We start from the raw sequence: 20,713 nt of genomic DNA, 5'->3' as shown, positions 1-20,713 counted from the left end.
GCCTTTAATATCATGCCCTCAAGGGAGCAGTCTGGCTTGATTTCCTGGAGGATGGACTGGTTTGATCTTCTTGCAGTCCAAGGCACTCTCATAGGTGTTCAGTACGGACTGCGATAACTTGCAGTGATGAAATGTGCATCATGACATCACGACACCAACCCTGGCCCCACGCAGGCACAAAACACCCCTGGTTCGCATCACAGCTTGTATGAGTTGCTTAGTGTCATGACCTCATTGCAAGGCACAAAGAGCCTCACAACGTGGATCATGATCATTAAGGAAAAGGGGAAGGAGATAATCAAACCAGGGATTAACACAAGCACCCAAAGGCACCCACACCCATGGACCCATAAGCAACTGAAAAGAGAGACGTCAGAGGAATGAAGATAAGACGCACATGGTGCCCCGGAGGACACAACCGTCGCAGGGAGACAAAGAAGACACTGGGGAAAACGCCCAAGCAGCCATCAAGGGTCCCATCAAGAGGGATCGAGGCATTGAGGGGTGGGGAAGCCCGGGGCAATACAGGAGGGTATAAAAGGGGCACCCCCACACTACCTACCCCGTTCCCGTTTTTCGTTCTGTCAGCTATCATTCCAATAAACCAGAAATCCTTAATACCCATTAAGTGAGTCTGTGTCTTATTGCGAAGCGAGGCTGGCCCTTGACACTTAGGCTTGCGTAAGTCACGTCCAAGACTGTTCTGCTCTCTGGCCTTTTAGAGCTCAGCACTACAGCCCTATACAGTAATCACTGTCTAGCTATGTGTTTCTCAACCTCGGCAACTTTAAGATGGGTGGACTTCAACTCCCAGAATTCCCCAGCCAGCCTTGCTGACTGGGGAATTCTGGGAGTTGAAGTCCACCCATCTTAAAGTTGCCGAGGTCGAGAAACATTGGTCTAGCTCTTGACCTCATCAGCCTTCTTAATCACTTAGATGGGGGGGGAAAGGGAAACAATTAGCACGAACGGCTAAAGGTCTTAGATGCCACACTGAGCCCCAAATCTTAGTTCAAGGGGTGCACGGAACAGGCTGGGATGGAAAGGAACTGCAGGGCAGACAGTCCCATTCCCTATACTCCCGGGAGCAGAAAGAGAACTCTGTGGATTCACATATCGCATTGTTCTGATAAAGGCTCCGAGTTACTGCACATTATGCTTTTAAATTGTCTTACGCTTTTGTGGATATTCTTCTGAATTTTACCGATGCCACAAATATATTGCTTGCCACGTTATTAATGGGTTTTGATGGCTTTTTACTTGTTTATTCATTCAGTCGCTTCCGACCCTTCGTGACTTCACGGACCAGCCCCCGCCAGAGCCTCCTGTCGGTCGTCAACACCCCCAGCTCCCCCGGGGATGAGTCCGTCCCCTCTAGAATGTCATCCATCCCCCTTGCCCTTGGTCGGCCCCTCTTCCTTTTGCCCTCCACTCTCCCCAGCATCAGCACCTTCTCCAGGGTGTCCTGTCTTCTCATTATGTGGCCAAAGTACTTCAGTTTTGCCTTTAGTATTTGTAGTCTTCCAAATCTGTAGTCTTTGCAGTCTTCCAAATTTGAAGTTTGCTGGACTGGGAGTGCTCTCCTGAAGGGAGAACCAGACCCCATTGTGGATCGAGGCCTCCCGGGACTCGGTATGGGGGAGCTGGGCCGCACGATGGGACTCAGGGCCCCTGGGCTTGCTTGGAACCATCCTGCTCCTGTACCGGAGCAGGAGGCTGGCTCGCAGCTTTGCAAAATCGCAGAAATCACACGCTTGGGTGGGTGGCTGGTGGGGGGAAGACCCGGCGAGGCTGAACGGGGAATGAGCTCGTCCACGCAGCACCTTCCCCAGGAAGGGTCGAGAGTCGAGCCGAAAGCGCCGGAGAGAACGTAGCCCCGCGGGAGGAATCCGGAGCAAAGATCGCGCTCTGTGGTTGTCTGAACCTTGTAGAAAAGCCGCGTTAGTCGAAAGGGGCAAAAAACCAAGAGGCATATGGGGCAGCGTTCCCGACTCATAAACTTGATTCAAAGGCAGAAGCTTTGAATCAGATGTGCGAGTCGGAAAAGGGATCTTCTTTTGATCTTCTGGTTTTCATCGGGGGTGGGGTGGGGGGGCGACCGGGGGACGTAGAAGACCCTGTCATGAGGAAGCGCTGGAAGAGTGGAAGAAGGACCGGCGCCGTTGGGCCGGCGAAGCCAGAGCTCGGCCTTGCGGTGGGGAGGCCGGGTTCGGGTGCCTCCTCTGCCGCAGACGAGGCGGCGTCCTGGGCCCCGCGGGGCCGAGCTGGGGGAAGAGATTGGGCGAGCTGGAAGGAGAGCCGGGGGCGGCCCTGCGCAGCTCTCGGGGGAATAAGCCGATGCGCGGCGTTGAACGCGAGCAGCCCCCCCCATCGGCGCCCCCCGCCCTTCTGGAGCGAAGCGCCCCGACTGGGAAGAGAAGGCGCCCCCCTCCCCGCCCCCCCCGCTGTTCGGTCGCAGCCCTGGCCCGGAGCCACGTGCAGCTGCCGCCGCCGCCACCGCCTGCCCAGCGCAGCGCCGCGCCGCCCCTGGCCGGAGCCCGGGCGAAGCCGAGTCTGGCCAGGCGGGCGAGCGGGCGGGCGTCTTCCCGCGGAGGCCGCTGGGAGTCGTAGTTTTCCTCGCCGGGGGGGCCGCGGAGCAGCATCGCCGAGGAACTACGGCTCCCAGGCAGGCCGTGCGGCGGGCGGCCGGCCGCGCGAAGCGCTTCCGCGGACCCTTCCAGCCGGCGGCTGAGTCGCGCCCGCCCGGCTGCCCGCGCGTCCCGCGGCTCCCCTGGCCGGGCGTAGCGCGGAGCCTCCGCGGGCGCCGGGGCAGGATGGGCCCGGGGCCCGGCCGGGCGTCGCCGGCGGAGGCCCCCGCCGGGGCGGGTGGAGGCGAGGCGACGGCGCTGGAGGCTGCGCGCCGGGTACGCTGCTTGCGCCCCGGGACCCCCGCGCCTGCCCGGGGAGGAGAGGCGAGCGGCGCCGGCCCCTGGCACGGACGCCTCTCCCGCGCCGCCGCCCTCCTCCTCGGCCAGCCCGGGCGGGCGAGGCTGCTTTGGGGTCGGACGTGGCTCCGCGGTCCGGCGCGGCGCGGGCGGGGCCGGGGCCGGGGGCGAGGGGGTCCTTGGGCCGCCGGCCGTGGAGGGAGCGCCGGGCGGGCAGCGGCGCGGTGCTTGGACCTCGGGGAGCCTCGCCTCGCCGCGCCGCCCTTTAGGGTGCCACCCTGTCCCGTGGCCGTCGGACGGAGGCCCGCCAGGACGCCCGCGCGGATCCAGCCCCGTGGCCTTGCCGGGCGCCCTGCTCTCGGGGGGGGCGGGGGTCGACCGGGCTCGGCGGTCTTCCCCCCGTTCTTGCTGCCCCCACTTGGCCGGAGGCGCCCGGGGGAGAGCCAGCGCAGGCGTGGGGAGCTCCTGGCCGGCCGGGCTGAGGGCGCTTGGATGGAAGACCACCAGAAAAGCCCCCAGCAGACTGGACTGGGATGCAGCGTCCCAGAGTGGAAGAAGGTGGGCCAGCCGGGTCTTGTTGCTGCCCAGAAGGCTGCGTTGGCTGGTCCTGCCTGTCTCCAGGGGTTGTGCTCAGCGCCGGGGCCAGCCTCTTAAGTGCTCCGGATCCTGCAGGGCAAAAGAGGTCAGGAGGGATCCGGCCGGGTCCAGGCAGCACCCAGGAGAGGGATATCACTCCCCAGGCTAGATTTCCTCAGAAGCCGCGCATTCGCCCTTACTCCAGAGACAAGCCTTCCCGATCCCAGGCTTCTGGCGTGTCTTGCTGTTCTGTTTGGTCATTTCAGGAAGCTGCCCCGTCTCTCCGAGAGAAGGTGCTGTGTGCGTGTGCCTGCGTGAGGGAATATTTTAAGTGGCTTGTTTAATTTGTTTGATTATATACAATTGTGTTTCTGAGGAAATTTGCATAAGTTGTTCCCACCAAGCCTCCTTGTTTCCAAACTGGGTTCAAAATGCGACTGATTTGGTTGTGTGAATATTAGCCAGATCAGAACCGTCAGGCTGCAGTTTTCCACCCAGCTCTGTGGCGCCCTCCTGGAGCTCTTAAACAAGAGTCTGCTGGGTCTCTGGGTGTTTGGCCTCTTCCTCATGGTTGCCTCTGTGGTGTTTTAGCATCCTTTTAATTTGTCAGGAACTTGACAAGCTGCATAATGAATCCAGTGCAGCAGTAGGGCGTTTATTGTAGCCATTTCACGGATGGACAACTGAGGAGAACCGAGAAAAGTTAACTAGCAGAATGACTGTTGAAGCAAACAGTTAGACTTAGATGTTGCACTTTCGGCAGTGTGATCAAGAATTAGGATTATATACTTTTTTTTCCCCATATATTTTTTTTTGGATGCCTTGGGTGAGATGCATTCCAGGAACAGGGATTCTGTCTCGGGACTTTGGCATCCTGTTGAGCGTTTCTCCTTTCTGCCTCCTTGGCCTTGGAATTTAGAGTGAGGTCAAGTCTCTTCCCTCTTTTCTGTGACAGGCCCACTAAGCCTTCCCCAACCTGTGCCCTCCAGATCTCTCAGGATTGCAATTCTTAAAATTGTCGTGGTACTATGAGACTATTAATTTGCTGGCGGAGCAACAAAAGCAACAAGGCTAAGCTCTGGAAACAATTCCTCTGTCTCCTCCGGAGATGATGCCATCCTGTGCCCACAGTCCCAAAGGAAGAATGAGGAATTAGGCAGATAACAAGCTCTGAGCTCCTCCAAAGGGGCGTTCCTGGACATTTGGGACTTAAGTAACGGGTCAAGTAATCTGGGAGATTCTGGGTGCAGCTGCTGTTGCCCCGAACACCTGTTTGGTGCACCAGTACAGTTGGTCGGGTGCCTGCTGGGTTTCATTTGATGGCTCTTCACGTGGCTTCAGCACTCTTTGCTGCTGAGCTGGGAAGGGGTTTTCCCTGGTTTTCCTTCTCTGAGCCCGCGATGCCGTTCACTTCACCCTTATTTAATAATTGTATTCATTGCGTTTGTTTATATACCACCCCACGATTCCAGCAATGAAGCTCCTTGAAGCAGAGAACACATGAAACACCTGTCCTGCAGTCCCAACCCTGAGGCCAGGAGAAAACGTTGGCTCTCCTGCACAAGGGCCTTTCTCAGCAGGAGACTGAGCTCTGGAGACAGGCTCTCCCAGCTCTGGAGGGTCCATTTTTGGTGCCAAACACACTTTCTGTGGTGTGTATATGTATACGTATATATATATATGAGTTCACGCAACTGAGTCTACCCATCTTGCGAAGCCATGACCAGTTGAGTCAGCGCCAACACACTGGGCTCAGAGGTCGCCCGAAGCCATAGAAGATGGTTGGCAATCCAGGACGCCTGGGCCCATCCAGCATCTCAGCCAAAATCAGGCTAGAGTGGGGAGCCGAAGGTGGTGTGGGTTCAGCCCCCACGCATGCTCCCCTCCCTACGGCGTGAATCCCTTCTCTGCTGATGAGAGGAAAGGGCTTCCAAGGAAACTCAGGGCATTCCAAGGGGGAATGCGGGCAAGGAAGACGACACCTTGGTGAACCAGGATGCCTTGACCCACCGGCCGGGAGAGGCATCGGGGCTCTTCTGATTCCCGCGGCAAGTCTGCCTGAGCCAAAATTTTTGTCTCTGCCCAGCGTCGTGAAAGGCAAAAGCCTCCCCACACCCAATACTTTTCTTAGCCTTGTTTTTCCTGGAATGGTTGCTTCCTCCTCGGTGCACGCTAGTTTTTTTTTTTTTAATTATTAAGTCTCCAGAGCCTCTATTCTGCAAGACGTTTTTGCCGTAACTTTCTGTTATGGATCAATCACCAGAGACCTGCCCTAGCAGTTTTTGATAGGCCATCATGTTAAAAATCCTGGGATGGCAGAGAGAGCATTGAAAAGTCACAGTTCATTGTTCTGGGGTCTTTTTTTTTGGAAGCAAATGGAATTTGCTTTGGAAACCCTGGAGAAGATGCTGATGCTAGGGAGAGTGGAAGGCAAAAGGAAGAGGGGCCGACCAAGGGCAAGATGGATGGATGATATTCTAGAGGTGACGGACTCGTCCCTGGGGGAGCTGGGGGTGTTGACGACCGACAGGAAGCTCTGGCGTGGGCTGGTCCATGAAGTCACGAAGAGTCGGAAGCGACTAAACGAATAAACAACAACAAATGGAATTTATTCAGTGGCTTGGCCCCAGGATTGCTGAGGGGTTAATTTCAATGTCTTGCCCTCCATCTTTGTCACCGTGGTTCATCTGGGGAATTGGGACAGTGTTGCTTCCGTTTCCGCTGAGATTGTTCACCGTCTGCATCTGACCGTTGCTTGGTGGGTTTGGCATGTTTTGCTTGTTCGAAAGAGCCAGAGGACCGATCTCGCCTCCCTGCCCCCCACCCCCCCTTTTCAAAGTCTGGGTGGTGCTGCTGGATGGAGGTTTGGGCAAGTGAATGTCTGGACCCTCCTCAGCTTGCGAGGGCTCTTCCTGTGAGGACAAGCTGAAAACTCCATGGCTGACCTTGGTGTGGTTAACAAGGAGGATGGTGGAGAACCACAAGAACAGAAGGAGGCCAAGGTCCACGAGGTCCGGCTTTTTATTTTCCATGGTGGCTAATCAGAAGCTGGTTTGGTGCTAAGAGGCAGGAAATGCTGACCTGACCCCTCCCATCACTTTTGTCCACCCAGTTTTGGAGGCCTCTACCCCAAACTGGCAGTAGCCATGGGTCTCTCAGGACGGACAGGACGTGATGGACCTGCTGCCAGGCATTCAGGGCCACCCCAAGCCTTGTGGAATCCCACAGGCCAGAAGAAGGTGCTTGCTTTGGTCTACCCTGAATCTTTTCCGGTCAGCTCCCTTGGATGACCCCTGTTCCAAAGAACTCCTAATTTTGGGCTACCGTGGACTGACTTGGCTCTCCTCCCACAGCGTCTACAAAGGTGCCTGGTGAAAGTTTCTGTTTCAATATAAAGGGGCTTGCAAAAATTTAGCTTCATGGTCTGCTTGCTCCTCTTCCCCCCCTGACTCCTGGCTTCAAAGGCTGGGTCACATTTAAACCCCTCTCAAATTAGAATGTGAAAAAAATCTTGGTTGAAAAAAATCAACGTTTATAATGCTCTGTTGCATCCTTATGTTTCCTTTAGCTTAAAAAAACAACAACCCTATCAAGAAGCTACAGTGCAGATTAACTTTTTCCCGGCTCTTCATATACTTTTTTCCAAACATGGTATTTTGAGGAAATCCTGTTTTCCCCTTCATTTTGATTAAAAAGGAACTGAACATCTCCTTTGAGTGTGTGTGCGTGTGTGGATTTGAATGGGCATTTCAAGAAATCATAAACTGGGATATTATTGAGAAGGAAAGAAGACATCAAATCGGATTTCAACATTTCAAGTCCACTTTCCTCGATCAGGGGCCCTTCAGACAGTCACTCATGCCCTGGTCACCTCATGGCTTGACTCCTGCAATGTGCTCTATGTGGGGCTGTCCTTTAAACTACCTGAAGGCTTCAGCTGGTCCAGAATGCAGCGGCATGGGCAGTGATGGGCATGCCTTGGCATGCCCCTGTATCCCCTCTGCTGATCACTCCCTATGAAGCCCTGCACGGCACAGGCCTGTCTCCCGCAGCATCTGCTGGGCCGATTCGATCCTGCAGGGTTGGCATGCCCCGGCTTCCTTTGATTTGACAATGTCATCTCTCAGGATCCCGAAAGCGCACCTTCTCTGTAGCAGTACCTGCCCCTTGGAACAAGGTGCCCCCCCGAGATCCAGATGGCCCCCCCTGCTGTTGTGGGGAGGCGCCCTGAAGAGCTGGCTCTTTGCCCAGGCCTTTGGGGGGGCGGGGGGGTCTCCTCCTTGTTACCCCTGGTTTTGCCCCCTTTCCCTCCTGTCCTATTGTGGTTCTGTCCTGCTGTTATTTTTTCCAGCGCTTTTACTGCCCGGGGTCCCTGGGAGTCGGGTGGCGTGCCCAGCGTCAGGCCCAGGGAAGCCTTGCCCAGGTGCAGCCAGCCAGGACGGGCCTCGCTGCCGGAACTCCGTGAAGGGGAGCTGGGCGGTGGGCCAGCCCTGCTCAGGCCGCGTCTCTTGCTCCGGTGCAGGCACCGAGAGAGGCCCTTCCCGCAGCCGGCACACCAGACCGGGTGACTTTCGAGGACGTGGCCGTGGGCTTCTCAGCGGAGGAGTGGTCCCTGCTGGAGGGCAGCCAGAAGGACCTGCACCAGGAAGTGATGCTGGAGATGTGCTCTTTGCTGCTTTCGCTGGGTGAGGCCCCGGGGTCCCACTTTTCCCTTTGTCCTCATCTTGGGTGGGGGTCCTGGAGAAGCCGCCCTGGGGTGACCTGGAGGACCTTGCTTGGTCATGCTGGTGGCAGGAGGTCTCCTGGGAATTAGGAGAGGCTGTGGGGGACCTGCTCTGCGCTGTGGCCCCTGGGGAAAGGAAGCGGGTTCAACTGCCCCTGCTGTGGATCTTCTCAGAAAGAAACATCACAGAGGAGGGAGGGGAAGTCCAAGCAGGGGACCGGGTCCTCCGTCCACCTTACCCTCTCTCTGCTTGAAGTTGCTGCCTCTCTTCCTCGGAGAGCAAAGGTTGGGGCATTTCTTCACCCTGCTTGTTTTGGGGCCCGGATTTTGAGTTGGTGGGGGTTCAGGCCCCCGACATCAGACCCAAATCCTTCCTGGGCATTTCAGGCTGCTGGATGCACTGTTTTGCTTGGGAGTCTTCCCACAATGGGTTTTGGTCCTCTTTTTGCAAGTTTTTCCCTTTTGTGTCTGATTGCTGCACAGGTCATTCTGTCCCCGCGCTGGACGTTTCCTCCTTGGTCTGCCAGCCAGAAGGGACCGCTGATAGCCCCAGTCCCAGCTGGGGAAGAAGGCTGCCTTTTGCTGTGGGAGGGGACAAAGCCCATTGTAAGAAGCCCCTTTCTGCAGTGGGACAGGCTAGTGACATAGGGCGGGTGCAGACAGGGTCCCATGATGTGTCTGTGTGTGTGTGTGAGTGACTGGGGGCTTAAACTGCCCAGCCGTTCTTCATCCAACAAAGTCCACCTTTTGTCATCATAGGGACTGTCCAAACAAGGGTCCAGGGCAAGGAGAGGTTGGTGCCTGTATATTCAGGCCATGTTACGCTGTCTTACTCACTCGTCTGAGCTAGGAGTGGGGGTGGAGGTGAATTGTTTCCTTGGGTCTTGCCCCTCAAAAGCCGCCTTTGTCCTTTTTCATGGGGTGGAAGATAACGGTTAGCCCCCCTATTGAGACCAAACCAAGAAATCCACTCTACAAGAAGGCCCAAACCACCTTCATTGATATTGGCTGTAGTGACAAAATCTTGCAAGGTTGACTGTGCTCCCCCACTTTATACTCATGTGAAATAGGAGGTGCCTGTATGAGTCGTGTATATCTCCTTTGGGACCGGATCTGGCCTATCTCTGCCAAGGTCAACCTCCTGACTTTACAAGAGCATTGGTTAAATGTGCAGAGCCAGTACATCCTTAGGCTGTCGGTTGTCTCTCTCTCTCTCACCCCCAGGTGAAAAGCCCCCTTTGTCAGAGGACATGGGAGGACCGCGGAAGCTGGAGCAGGACAAGGCAGAGGAGCACCTGACCGCGTTGGGCAATGGGGAGGGTAGGAGTGGGAAAGGGTCAGGGCGAGTTTCTCTCCGCCAGCCTTCTCAAGCCAGTACCCTCCAGATGTGTGGGGACTGGGATGCCCACCATTCAAAGCCTTGGGCCATTCTGGGTGAGGATTCTGGGAGGTGCAGTTGCAATACATTTGGGGAACACAGGGTTGGAGAGCCAAGGATTAAGGGTCAGGTCACTTCCTCTGTAATTTTGGCTCAGAGCTGGCCAGCTCTGTGACCATATTTTGGGTGGACTCCTTTTTCCCACCTGCTCTGGCCTTCCTCCTAGGTCTCTGTTTCCTCCACAGGTGGGGATCAAAGCAGCCACCACCTGTGTGCTCTCATGCAGCTGGTAAATGAAATCCCAGAGTTCCTCTGTGGACACACAAATGCACGCCTGGACCAAGCCACACCTGCCAGGAGTAGTGAAGGCAGAGGGCACGGTGAGTGCCTTGGCGGCAGGGCTGAGCCTTTTGGCAGGCCCCATTCCCCTCTACCCCCAAGATCCCATCTTAGCCAGGCAGGTTCCCTCTTGGAAGACCTACAATTTGGCTGTTCCCACGGGGATTACAGGTAGTCCTTGCTTAACAACCACAATTGGGAGCAGAATTTCAGTTGCTAAGTGAAATGGTCATTAAGCAAATCCAACCCGATTTTATGCCCTTTTTTGCAGTGGCTGTTAAGCAATTCACCATGGGCGTTAAGTGAACCACATGGTCATTAAGTGAATCACGTGGTTCCCCATTGATTTTGCCTGCCAGAAGCCAGCCCAGAAGGTTAAAAATGGTGATAGCATGACCATGGGATGCTGCGACGGTTATAAATGCAGACTTGTTGCCAAGCGCCCAAATTGTGATGATGTGACCAGGGGGACACTGTGACGGTTGTAAGTGGGAGAATCAGTCGTAAGTTGTTTTTTTCAGCACAGTTGTAAGTCCAAACTGTCACTAAACAAATGGTTGTAAAGGGAGGACTAAGTGTACAGCTGAGTTGTCTGGATGCATTCAGGGATCACGGAGCCAGGCAGAGGTTTTGAGCTGATCTTCTGGTCAAATGAAAGTGTGCGCACACGCCCACGGAGATTCTGGATGGCTTGCCTCCCCTCCTGCTATCAGGGTGAGGATCGCTGTGAAACGTTTGATGGAGGTGGCATTTTCAGGAGAGAAATGAGCAAGAGGCAGGGGGGTGAAGCCAAACGAAAGTAATCAGATTCCTCAGGCAGGGGAAAAAGGGTGGAGCAGCCTCTCTAAGCCAGATGCGCTGCCCAAGTCTTGCAGCAACCTGCTGATGCCAGAGAAATCTGGATGGCGCTGTTATCTCTGCCAAGAGGCTTTCTCCCTGGCCAGCGTCCTTGATTTGGTTGGGAGGACAGAAAGGAGGACGCCTTCCAGCGCATGCCAGGCACGGCGCCAAAGGCGTTAGGCTTAAAGGCCTCTGCCGCCAACTCCCAACCACCCTTGCTTGGGAAAGAGGCTGCGTCCCTCTTTTGTAAGGGCAGCAGGACGGGTCCCTTCCACCCACGTCCTTGTGCAAGGGAAGGGCCGAGCGCAAGCAAAGTGGTTGTGTTTCTCAGCCTGCTCTGGAGGCCTGAAAGTTGGGAGGGTCACCTGGGATTTCCTGGACTCAGAGCCAGGAAAGAATGCCGTTTCACCCTGTCTTGTACACTGTAAGCCTGCAGCGTCAGGTTAAAATCTATCTGTTCACCCAGATTTGAGCTCTGAGGTTTTGCAGAATTACCACTTTTGTTTTAATTGTTTTTAATGTTGGCACTTGTTTGGTGGCTTTTAAGTGAACTGCTTCTGCTTTGGGCTGTTTTACTGAAGAAGAACAGCAGAAAACTTTAAAATCTAAACAAATCAATAAAGGGACCAACCTTTCCACTTCAAAAGGGGGCCTGCTGGACTTCTTGGCTGTGATCAGTTCAGTCCCCTGGCAGGGACTGGCACAAAGTCGCTCCATGAGCTTCCATGGCTGGGGGGGACTTGAACCTGGGTTTGCTCCATGGTTTCCAAAATGCAGCTTGTGTGAAAAGGAAAACAGGCTGTGGTCACATCCACCTGGATGGAAACTGCATTGATCTTCCTCCAGAGCTGGTAAGCACAGGATTGAACTGTTACAGATAGTCCTCACTTAACAACCATTTGTTTAGTGATGGTTCGGACTTAAGATGGTGCTGAAAAACCGACTTACAACCGGTCCTCACACTTACAACCATTTCAGCGTCCTCGCAGTCACGTAATCATGATTCGGGCGCTTGACAACCAGCTCACATTTATGACTGACACAGCATCCCATGGTCATGTGATCACCATTTTTTACCTTCCCGGCCGGCTTTTGGCAAGCAAAATCAATGGGGAACTGTGTGATTCGCTTAACAACCACTTGGTTCACTTAATGCCATGGTGATTCACTTAATGACCACTGCAGAGAAGGTTGTAAAATCGGGTCAGATTTGGTTAATGACTGCTTCGCTTAGCAACCGTTCCCAATTGTGGTCATTAAATGAGGACTACCTGTAATCATCAAAAGGGGAGATGGGAATAAGTTTCACTCCTCCATCCCTTAAATCTTGGTTGTACTTTACTCCCAGATCAGAAGGAGTTATTAGTCCCCTTCCACACACACACACACACACACACACACACACACACTGCTGCAATTTAGGAACCCTCCGCCTGAACTTCCCTGAATGGTGGAAACACCTTGCAGCTTTAAAGGACAATTGCGGAAATTTTTGAGCTTTTGCTTTGTCTTTGCAGGTGGTCCTGCTGTCCAGACGAAAAGCTTCCTGCCCGTTAGCCGGCAAGGCACCTTGGCAGACTTGGTCCCCCTGAGCCTGTCCAGCCGATCCGGGACCCCTCGCAGTGGCATGGAGGGAGACGGGCTGGAGTCCAGTAGACGAGGCACCTTCACCCCACGCGCTGCTCAGGGACTGAAGGGAGCAGGTTGGTCCTTGGCTGGGATGGGTGTGTGAGACGCCCTGTTTGGGCGCACTGCTTTTCCGAAGCGGCAGATGGCAACTTACGCAGACCTGCTCATACAGAAGCAGGCCGCTGGATCCCACAGGCCTCTTTGTCCACCGACAGGCGTCCCTCCATTCTGTCGAGTGAGCAGCTGGAAAATCCACTCCGCGTGGTGAGGCGTTCTGTGCAAATCAGAGGCTTGCGTTTTCACACTTCTTGTGAAAATGGACCGATGAGCGGTCACCCCTTGCTAGCTTTGCCTTCCTTCTTGCCGGTGCAGACGTGGCAACCAACACAGAGCCGGCTGCCGAGGAGAAACTGGCTGAAGGGTGGCTGAAGCGGGAGGATGAAGTTTTCTTCCAGCGGCCATGTCTCTGGGCAGAGCAGAAGGGCGGCCCGCAAACGGACCCAAGGCTGGAGCCCTGCCCTGCGGACGCGGACGGTGAGCTTGAGGCTGGGTCTTCTGGGAGCCCCGTCTCCTTCGCCTGGCCCTTCCCGTGGGTTTGATGCCCCTTCCACTGCAAAAGGGGGCCACCCACTATCCAGCCTGCTTCCTTGGCTACGGTCAGTTCAATCCCCTGGCAGGGATGGCAGGCGCAACCCCAGAGGGGCCCCTGGCCTCAGAAGGCCGGACAGGAGGCAGTGGCCAGCCGGACGGAGCTGCTCCTGTTTCAGCCATCGCCTCTCTCGGATGCAGCGCACGGAGGGATCGGGACCTGGATTAAGCCAAGACGGGGGCTGGAGGGGGCTCCCTGGAAGGTATGGAAGAACAGCTGCAAAACGGCCATGCTTCTTGTCGTAGGCTCGAGGCCTGTCTTGCTCATGATGGCCACTGACCGGAAGCTTATTTAGCCATTAATTATTTAATCACATTTTGAGGCTGCCCAACTCCCTAATAACTCTGGGCAGCTTACACCTAAAAACAATACAAGCAAAACATACCACACATAATGCATAACAAAATAATTTGCAGTGCAAGCACGGTTATCACCGTGCGTGGTCATTCCGTCCCATGCTGGTGGCTGCCTCTGAGTTACGCATGTTGAGGCATGGCAAAGTTTTGCCATGGAGTAGGTGATGTCAGAATTTGCATAAAATTTTTTGATAGGACTGGGAAGGTTTTGTTTTTTTAAATAAAGTCTGGAGGAACAGTGGTCTCCAATTAGTATAAAAGGCACTGTATCAATAGGTGGAACTAAGTGGTAGAGTCAGGAGGACAAAGTTGGTAACACAGGGGAAGAACCGAGATTGAGGAGGCACACCCTCTGTGGGGAAGGATGGCCTTTGGCCCCGGAAGTGGTTCATTTTATTCCCCAAGTAGTGAGAACAGGAGGCTGTATGTGGGAGTTGTTAGCTAATAAAGACATTTCAGATAAACGAACCTCCAACTCATTATTATTATTAGAGACTCTGAAACGGGCACAACGTAAAAAATCACAGGGTGGATGGAGGGACGTCGAACTGGCCCGCCTGGGCATTGGTTCTGCAGCCCTGGAATTGTATGGACTTTGCCCTCTGGCACGGCTGGAACAAAAAGGCCCATCCCAGAGTCACGGAGAGAGCACAGATATTCTGCGGGGACTGAAAGGCCTCCTTGGTCTCCTGCCTGTTTCGAGCAGCCTTCCCTGCTCGCAGAACGAAGCATGGAACAGCCCAGCCTTGGAACTGCCTAAGAGGGATGGTCTTTTAACTCACAGTTTTTCCCCAGAAGCTTTTTTTGCAAGAGTCTCCTAGCAGGGAAAGAAATCTTTCCGTAATGGTCTCCTTTTCTGGTTCGTGACAGCGTCAGCTGCATCTCTGGATTACTGCTGATAGAGATGCTTTTTCAGAGAATAGAATTGGGACGCTGGTTTGCTTGACCATGCAGAAAAAGTGTGAAAGGGCACTACTTGCGCATTGCTGCTTTTGTTCACAGTCACCTGGCATTGTGGGCTGCACAGTCTTTAAGAGCATCCAATGTTGTTCACTGAGTGTGGGGCCAAGGAAGAGGTGGCTTGGAGTGGACTCCTGTCTGCATGAAAAAGGGAGGCTGTCGAGTTATTGGTTCGAGCCAGACTGGCTTGTAAGCGGAAAAGCTGAAGTTGCGTGTGTGTGTTTGGGTGGGGGGTGGTGATGGTAGAAATGGTGGCTGCTAATGAGATTGACCCCTAATTCTCTTTATGTTATAATCAGGAGCCCCTGCAAGGGGTGGTGGTGGCCAGAAGTCAAGATGGAATGCACCACCATGCCGTCAAAGCCCTGCCCTTAAGTGTGTCACGGGCACACGTAAAAAGGAGGGTGGGCCTCAATCACAAGGGACCAGATGCCATTTTGAATTTTGATCCCTGCCCATTGCAGATGGCGCTGGGGTAATTTCCTGCAAGTTTTAGTACAGGTAGTCTTCAACTTACAACCATTCATTTAGTGACCTTTTGAAGTTACAATGGCGCTGAAAAAAGTGATTTATGGCTGGTCCTCACACTTACAACTGTTGCAGCGTCCCTGCGGTCACGTGATCAAAATTCAGGTACTTGGCAACCGGCTCGCACTTAACAAAGGTTGCAGCATTCCAGGGTCACATGATCACCATTTGCAATCTTCCCAGCTGGCTTCTGACAAGCAAAGTCAATAGGGGAAGCTGGATTCACTTAATGACCATGGTGATTCACTTAATGACCATGGCAAAAATGTTGTAAAATCAGGCACAACCCACTTAACAACTGCCTTGCTTAGCAACAGAAGCTCCAGTCCCAATTGTGGTCGTAAGTTGAGGACTATCTGTAGTCTGTCTTTAGGATTACCTTCACATCCTCCATCAGCTAACTTGGGGTGCATTCCTCAACCCCTTTGTTTCGAAGATCCTCCTGCAGATGTGGGCTGTCTGGGCCAGCCCAGTTCCTGGAGGGAAGGAGAGGCAGATGGACCCACTTCACTGGGCACTTCGCGAAGCATCGCTTGTTCTGGCAGCAGATCTGAGGAGGGAAAGGCAGTGCCCAAGGCAGTGGCTGAGAGGGGAGCTCCAAAAAGCACTTGCAGGGCATCACCAAAGATGGTGCCAGGTGTGTAATTTGTCCACTTGGAGGGGGACAAAGGAATTACGCTCATCTCCGATTTGCAAGCCCCGTAGGCTGGCCAGGAACGCCCTCACACCCGTGCTTGAGTGGAGGCAGGCCAAGGGCTGCGGCCTTCTCCAGAAGGAAATATTGTCCCATTTAGCCTGCAGTCGCCCCCTTGACTGAGAATGGCCCCCAGTAAGGAGGGGGCTTTCCATTGCCTGCTCTTCGATCTGTTTCCAAGTCAAGATGCTGAAGAGCAGGCTCAGGACCTCTGGCTGCAAAACAGATGTTGCCCCCTTTCCTCAGTTGATGCCTACAAGGTCTTAGGGATGAATTCTGCGTCCCAGAATCCTCCTCCTCCTGTCAACAGCGGGCTTCATATCGTATCACCCAAAGCCTTTAGACTTGCTTCTCTGTGTGCAATTCGTCTTTGCCCCTGGGCATCTGGGCCATTTGCCACTTTCTGGCCAGGGCAGGAAGGCTGAACAAGCAGAGGCTGAGGGGAGGGGTAGCAATAAGGACCGTGGATATTGCCTTGGACTCCTGACGGGTGTTTGACCTCTTCCAGAGGAGGGAGGCTGACTTGGTCTGCCTTGAAGCTGAGCAGTGCCACGTTCTTCCTCTTCCGTAGGAGCCACGGCAGAAGAGAAACCACTCCGGGGGTTGCTGAAGTGCCTGAAGGAGCTGATTGTCCTGCAACCCTGCCCGGGCCACCAAGCGTCCCGCACGCCTTCCCTAGGGAGCCGGCCGCAGGCCCCTGGGAGTGGGCAAAGGGGAGGCGGGAGCAGCTTGCTGCCCATCCAAGGTGAGCCTTGATCCAGTTTGACGCCCAGGGCACCTTCCTCTTCTTTTCCCTGCACGTTGATTCTCCCCTGGCACCTTCTATCCGCCCTGGGTGCTGGCTGATGTCTTCTACTTGGAGCGGCATTTCCTGTGGCTCCTTAGGAAGAGTGTGACAGAATCGCTGATCTCAGGAATATTTGCTAGATGGCAGGGGAACCAAATGCTCTTGGGAGAGTCTGCCCAGACCTTGAAGGCATAGGAGGCAACAGCTTCTTGAGCCAAAGGCTTCTTTCTGCCAACCAGCCTTTGCCAACCCAAAGGCCTCCCATTCCCAGAACTCCTCTGCCAGCATGGCCAACACAAGGAATCCTGGGAGTGGAAATCGGGAAAGCTACTCGAAAGTAAATGGACCCTCAGCAGATGCCTTTGAGTTACGAAACCCTTGTGGCCAAAGGTCCAGGCATTTTGTTAAAATGGGTTCCCTGTTGTACCATACGGTGAAAGCCCCATTTGGCTCTACAGGGTCTGGTTAGACTTCAGTTTCTGGGTATGCAGACTAAATTTGCTTGTGTTTTCCTTATGTACAAGTAGTCCTCTTTTAGCGACTGCCTCATTTAGCGACCGTTTGCAGTTATAACGGTGATGAAAAAGTAACTTTGTGACCAATCCTCACATTTAGGACCTTTGCAGGCCTGTAAAACTGAAGTCACATCATAAGCACAGTTGTGGTTTTGTTTAGTGATTGCTTCACTTGATGACTGAGTTGCCAGTCCCAATTGTGGTCACTCAATGAGGACTACCTGTACATAGAAAACTGTTATGAAGAGGGAGAGAGCTCCTGAGGCAAGAGTCTGGTGTGACCTATTTTCAAAATTAGCTTTCCCCCCATGGGATCAGCAAGACGCCCGTTGCATGTGTAAGGTTTAGGCCAGTTTTAAGAGTTGTTGAGATACTGGCATGTTTTATAAAAATGTATGAATATGTTTTTTAAACAACTGATACCATGATCCTGTGCCAGCCAGAACAAATTATTTTCAACTTTTCCATGCTGCCCGTTAGAACGAAGGCATTGGGTTTCCCCATCAGCTGTTATCTCCGAATGGCTGGATTTTAATTCCTCTCCCTTCGTCCTGTCTGCAGTTAAGACGGAAGCTGCCGAAGAGGAGCCTGGGGCCTGCCGCCCAGGAGGAGGGTCCGGCCCTCCCGCTGCATCCTGGGGGCACACCGCCACCTGCCAGCCTGAAGGCAGCCAGAGAGTGGGCCCCCCAGGCAGAAAGGAGGGCCGCCCCTTTCCTGCAGGTACGCCACAGCTTGGCTGCCCCGACCTGCGGTCTGCCAGGGCTCCTGCAGCTGCCAATCGCAGATCCATCCTGTTGGGTGCGGTTTCCTCGCTACCTGGGGGCTTTGGTGGGGAAAAGGTTCACCTCTGGAAAGAGGGAAGGGACCAGCGCCCGCGCCTGCCCTTGCCCTGGGCTCAAACAGCACGCCAAACCCTAACTCTGGTTCAGCAAAACAAACGGCCAGTGAAATGAACCAGGGGGTGACTTGATGCGGTGGCTTGGCTGTCACGACATGCTGACCCACCAACTAAGGCCAGCATTTCTGGCTGTCTGCAGTCAAGGCGGAGAAGATGACCAGCACCCTCCCGTGTCAGGACCTGGAGAGAGCCGCTGGTGTTGTCATTGTCCGGGCAGGCGGAAGCGGGGAGAGGGCCCCCGACAGATCTGGTGCCTTGGCTGTGCGCGGTCAGCTTCCTCTTCCAGGTCTGGTGGATTTTGTTGCTGGGTTTCACGGTCCCCTTGAAGCAGGGGAGAAGAGGGCTTGCAGCTGGGGAAGGGGAGGGGAAGGGAGGAAGCTACAGGTAGTCCTTGCTTAATGACCACAATTGGGACCAGAATTTTGGTTGCTAAGCAAAGCAGTTGTTAAGGGAATCCGGCCCGATTTTACAAATTTTTTTATGGCAGTCGTTAAGCAAACCATGTGGTTGTTAAGTGAGTCACACATTTCCCCATTGATTTTGCTTGCTGGAAGCTGGCTGGGAAAGTTGAAAATGGTGATCGCATGACCGCAGGCCACTGCAATGGTCGTAAATGTGAACTGGTTGCCAAGCACCCAAATTGTGATCATGTGTCCGGGGGTGGACAAGCTGCAATGGTCGTAAGTGCGAGGACCGATTGCAAGTTGGTTTTTCAGCACTGTTGTAAGTCCAAACCATCACTAAACAAATGGTCGGTAAGCGAGGACTACCTGTACTCAAAGGCAAACCCTTTGCATGCGAAAAGTCCTGGCTTCCACCACTAGGTGTTTCAGGCAGGACTGGGGTCAGTGACAGCAGTCAAGATCAGCCTTCCTTCACTCAGCATCCTTCAAATGTCTTGTAATACAAAGCCCATCCTTCCCAGCTGTGCTAGTTGGGACTATGGAAGGGCTGTCATCCAAGACGGGCTGGAGAAGCTGGTCTTGATTGGTCTGCCCCCAGCTGCAGTTTGGAACCTGGGACCACAATGCCTCCTGTCCCCCTTCTCTGCCTGGCCCGGCCACCTGCTCTGCTTCCAGATGCCGAGGGCCATGATCTGAACTGGGGAGGAGAGCTGGCAAGACGGGGGGTGGCGTGGAAGAGAGCAGTCCCTTCCACCCCCTGCAAGCCGCTGCAGTGGGGATGCCTTCATTTTACTTCCACAGTTAAATCTGAGGCAGCGGCTGAGGAAAAGCCTCCCCTGCAAGGCCAGAAGGACATCTCGGAAGGGAAGGGGGACCCCTGTTGTGGCCCTCTGAGGAGCAGCTCGTCTCTCGGCACCAGAGAATCCGGGTCCAAGCTGGGACTCTGGGTGCCGTATTCGGCTGGTGAGATGGAGACCACGTAGGGCAGGGACTGGAGGGCATGTCTGGGTGGGGGGGAAAGGCTGCCGTCTCTGCCCCAGTCTTGCGTCCTCCACTTGAGTGGCATGGCGTGTGCATGTGTCGATAGACAAGGAACAATAGGGGGAGACGTGGAGAAGGGTGTGGTGCACGATGCACGCGCTGGTTGGCTGAGGGGAGTGGGAAAAAAGTCAAGATGACCGTCCCTGCATGCGAGGCCGAGATGGGATGGGGAAATCTGAGCTGCAGCATGGGGAGAGGGAGTGTTGGGGGTCACACCGAGAGGGACGGGGCCCTTCAGCAGGAGGTGTGACAGCCCTGCCCAGCCGGCTCTGAGAGGGAGCAGAACATGGCGGGAGTTTCAATCACAGGAACTCCGGAAGGGAAGCCAAGCCCAGGGCAGGTGCTGGAAGGGGAGAAGAGAGACAGCAGGAGCTGGCCCCGAGTCTCCACCCCTGCCCGGCCTGGGGGCTGCATCTGGGTGCACCTGGGTGCCCATCGTGAAGGATGATAGGAAGGAGAGACCTTTCTCTGCTTCCACCATTCCCTTCCCTCCGGGCTGGGTCCCAACCGTGGCTGTTAGACAGAAACCACGATGATGTCACGTGCCTCCTGCCTGGGGTCTGCTCCTGCCCCCCGAGAGGTCTCTGGAGAGTCTGGTGCCCTTCTGGTTGAGCTGCCCTCTCCTTCTCCCTGCGCAGACTGGAGCCCGGCCACCAGCCCTCTCCACGGGTTGCTCAGCTGCTTGAAGGACATCCCCGTCCCCAGACCACGTCCTTCCAGAGTCCTGGCGGGCACAAGAGGAGCAGCAGCGGAGAAGGAGAGATGGAAAGTGGGACGAAGGGGAAGGATCGGTAGGCCGGGGGCTGGGGAGGAGGTGGTCCCGTGGCCTACCCTCAAATAGACAGCGGGGTGGGACGTACAGGGAGGTCCGTTCTCGCTCATTCAGGGCTCCAGAGTCCAGCACCAGCTGTGCATCTCTCTTCCCCAGATTGGGGCGTGCCAGATGTTGTATCAGACCTCCTGTCATCCCCATCCAGCAGGACATACCAACTGGGCGCGATGGGAGTGGTGCCCAGCCTATCCAGAGGAAGAACCCGGGTAGCTCTTTGGGGCTTCTCCCACCAGCCGTGCTTGGGGTTGTGCTCTGCTCCCCGTGGATCATGGCCAGGAGAGCCACCTTGCCTTCCGCCTGGCCTTTCTTTATGGATGGCATCAAACATAGGACACTGTTACCCAAGTGATGTCACACATACCATGACATCATACAAATGATGTCACAGTGTGTGTGGCATCATTGTGGCTTATGATCTTGTTCTGCCTAGACCTCCCTGATCTCCAGAGTCTAAAGGGGGAATGCAGGATCCTTGGGATGCAAACCTGCCTCTGATGTATTTAATCTGTCCTGCACCAGGAGCAACTGCTCTGGGTTCAAAAAGATCTTTTTGTTTTAAATGTTTTAAATTATTAGCTTAAGTTGCCAGAGACATTTGGAGGGTTTGAAAAATATGCTCAGCTTCTCTGGGATGTTTGTC

The 20,713-nt window shown here is 54.6% G+C and overlaps 1 protein-coding gene across 1 annotated transcript in view; it reads left to right on the top strand.

The window, feature by feature from the left end:
• Positions 1 to 2,635: 2,635 nt before the first annotated feature.
• Positions 2,636 to 20,713, top strand: part of KRBA1 (KRAB-A domain containing 1) — a 28,307-nt gene continuing 10,229 nt past the window's right edge. Inside the window, exons 1-14 of the mRNA XM_063301880.1 lie at positions 2,636 to 2,903; positions 8,023 to 8,185; positions 8,707 to 8,829; positions 9,448 to 9,543; positions 9,847 to 9,981; positions 12,298 to 12,483; positions 12,782 to 12,943; positions 13,087 to 13,224; positions 15,339 to 15,539; positions 16,168 to 16,341; positions 17,460 to 17,618; positions 17,936 to 18,082; positions 19,002 to 19,163; positions 19,880 to 20,032. Coding sequence (XP_063157950.1) covers positions 2,814 to 2,903; positions 8,023 to 8,185; positions 8,707 to 8,829; positions 9,448 to 9,543; positions 9,847 to 9,981; positions 12,298 to 12,483; positions 12,782 to 12,943; positions 13,087 to 13,224; positions 15,339 to 15,539; positions 16,168 to 16,341; positions 17,460 to 17,618; positions 17,936 to 18,082; positions 19,002 to 19,163; positions 19,880 to 20,032 — 2,089 coding nt within the window. The 5' untranslated portion in view covers positions 2,636 to 2,813. The remainder of the gene's footprint in view (positions 2,904 to 8,022; positions 8,186 to 8,706; positions 8,830 to 9,447; positions 9,544 to 9,846; positions 9,982 to 12,297; positions 12,484 to 12,781; positions 12,944 to 13,086; positions 13,225 to 15,338; positions 15,540 to 16,167; positions 16,342 to 17,459; positions 17,619 to 17,935; positions 18,083 to 19,001; positions 19,164 to 19,879; positions 20,033 to 20,713) is intronic.

This window comes from Candoia aspera, chromosome 4 (genome assembly GCF_035149785.1).
Source record: "Candoia aspera isolate rCanAsp1 chromosome 4, rCanAsp1.hap2, whole genome shotgun sequence".
NCBI lineage: Eukaryota > Metazoa > Chordata > Lepidosauria > Squamata > Boidae > Candoia > Candoia aspera.
Note: the sequence above shows the minus strand (reverse complement) of the source record. Positions and strands in the feature narration are given on the sequence as shown.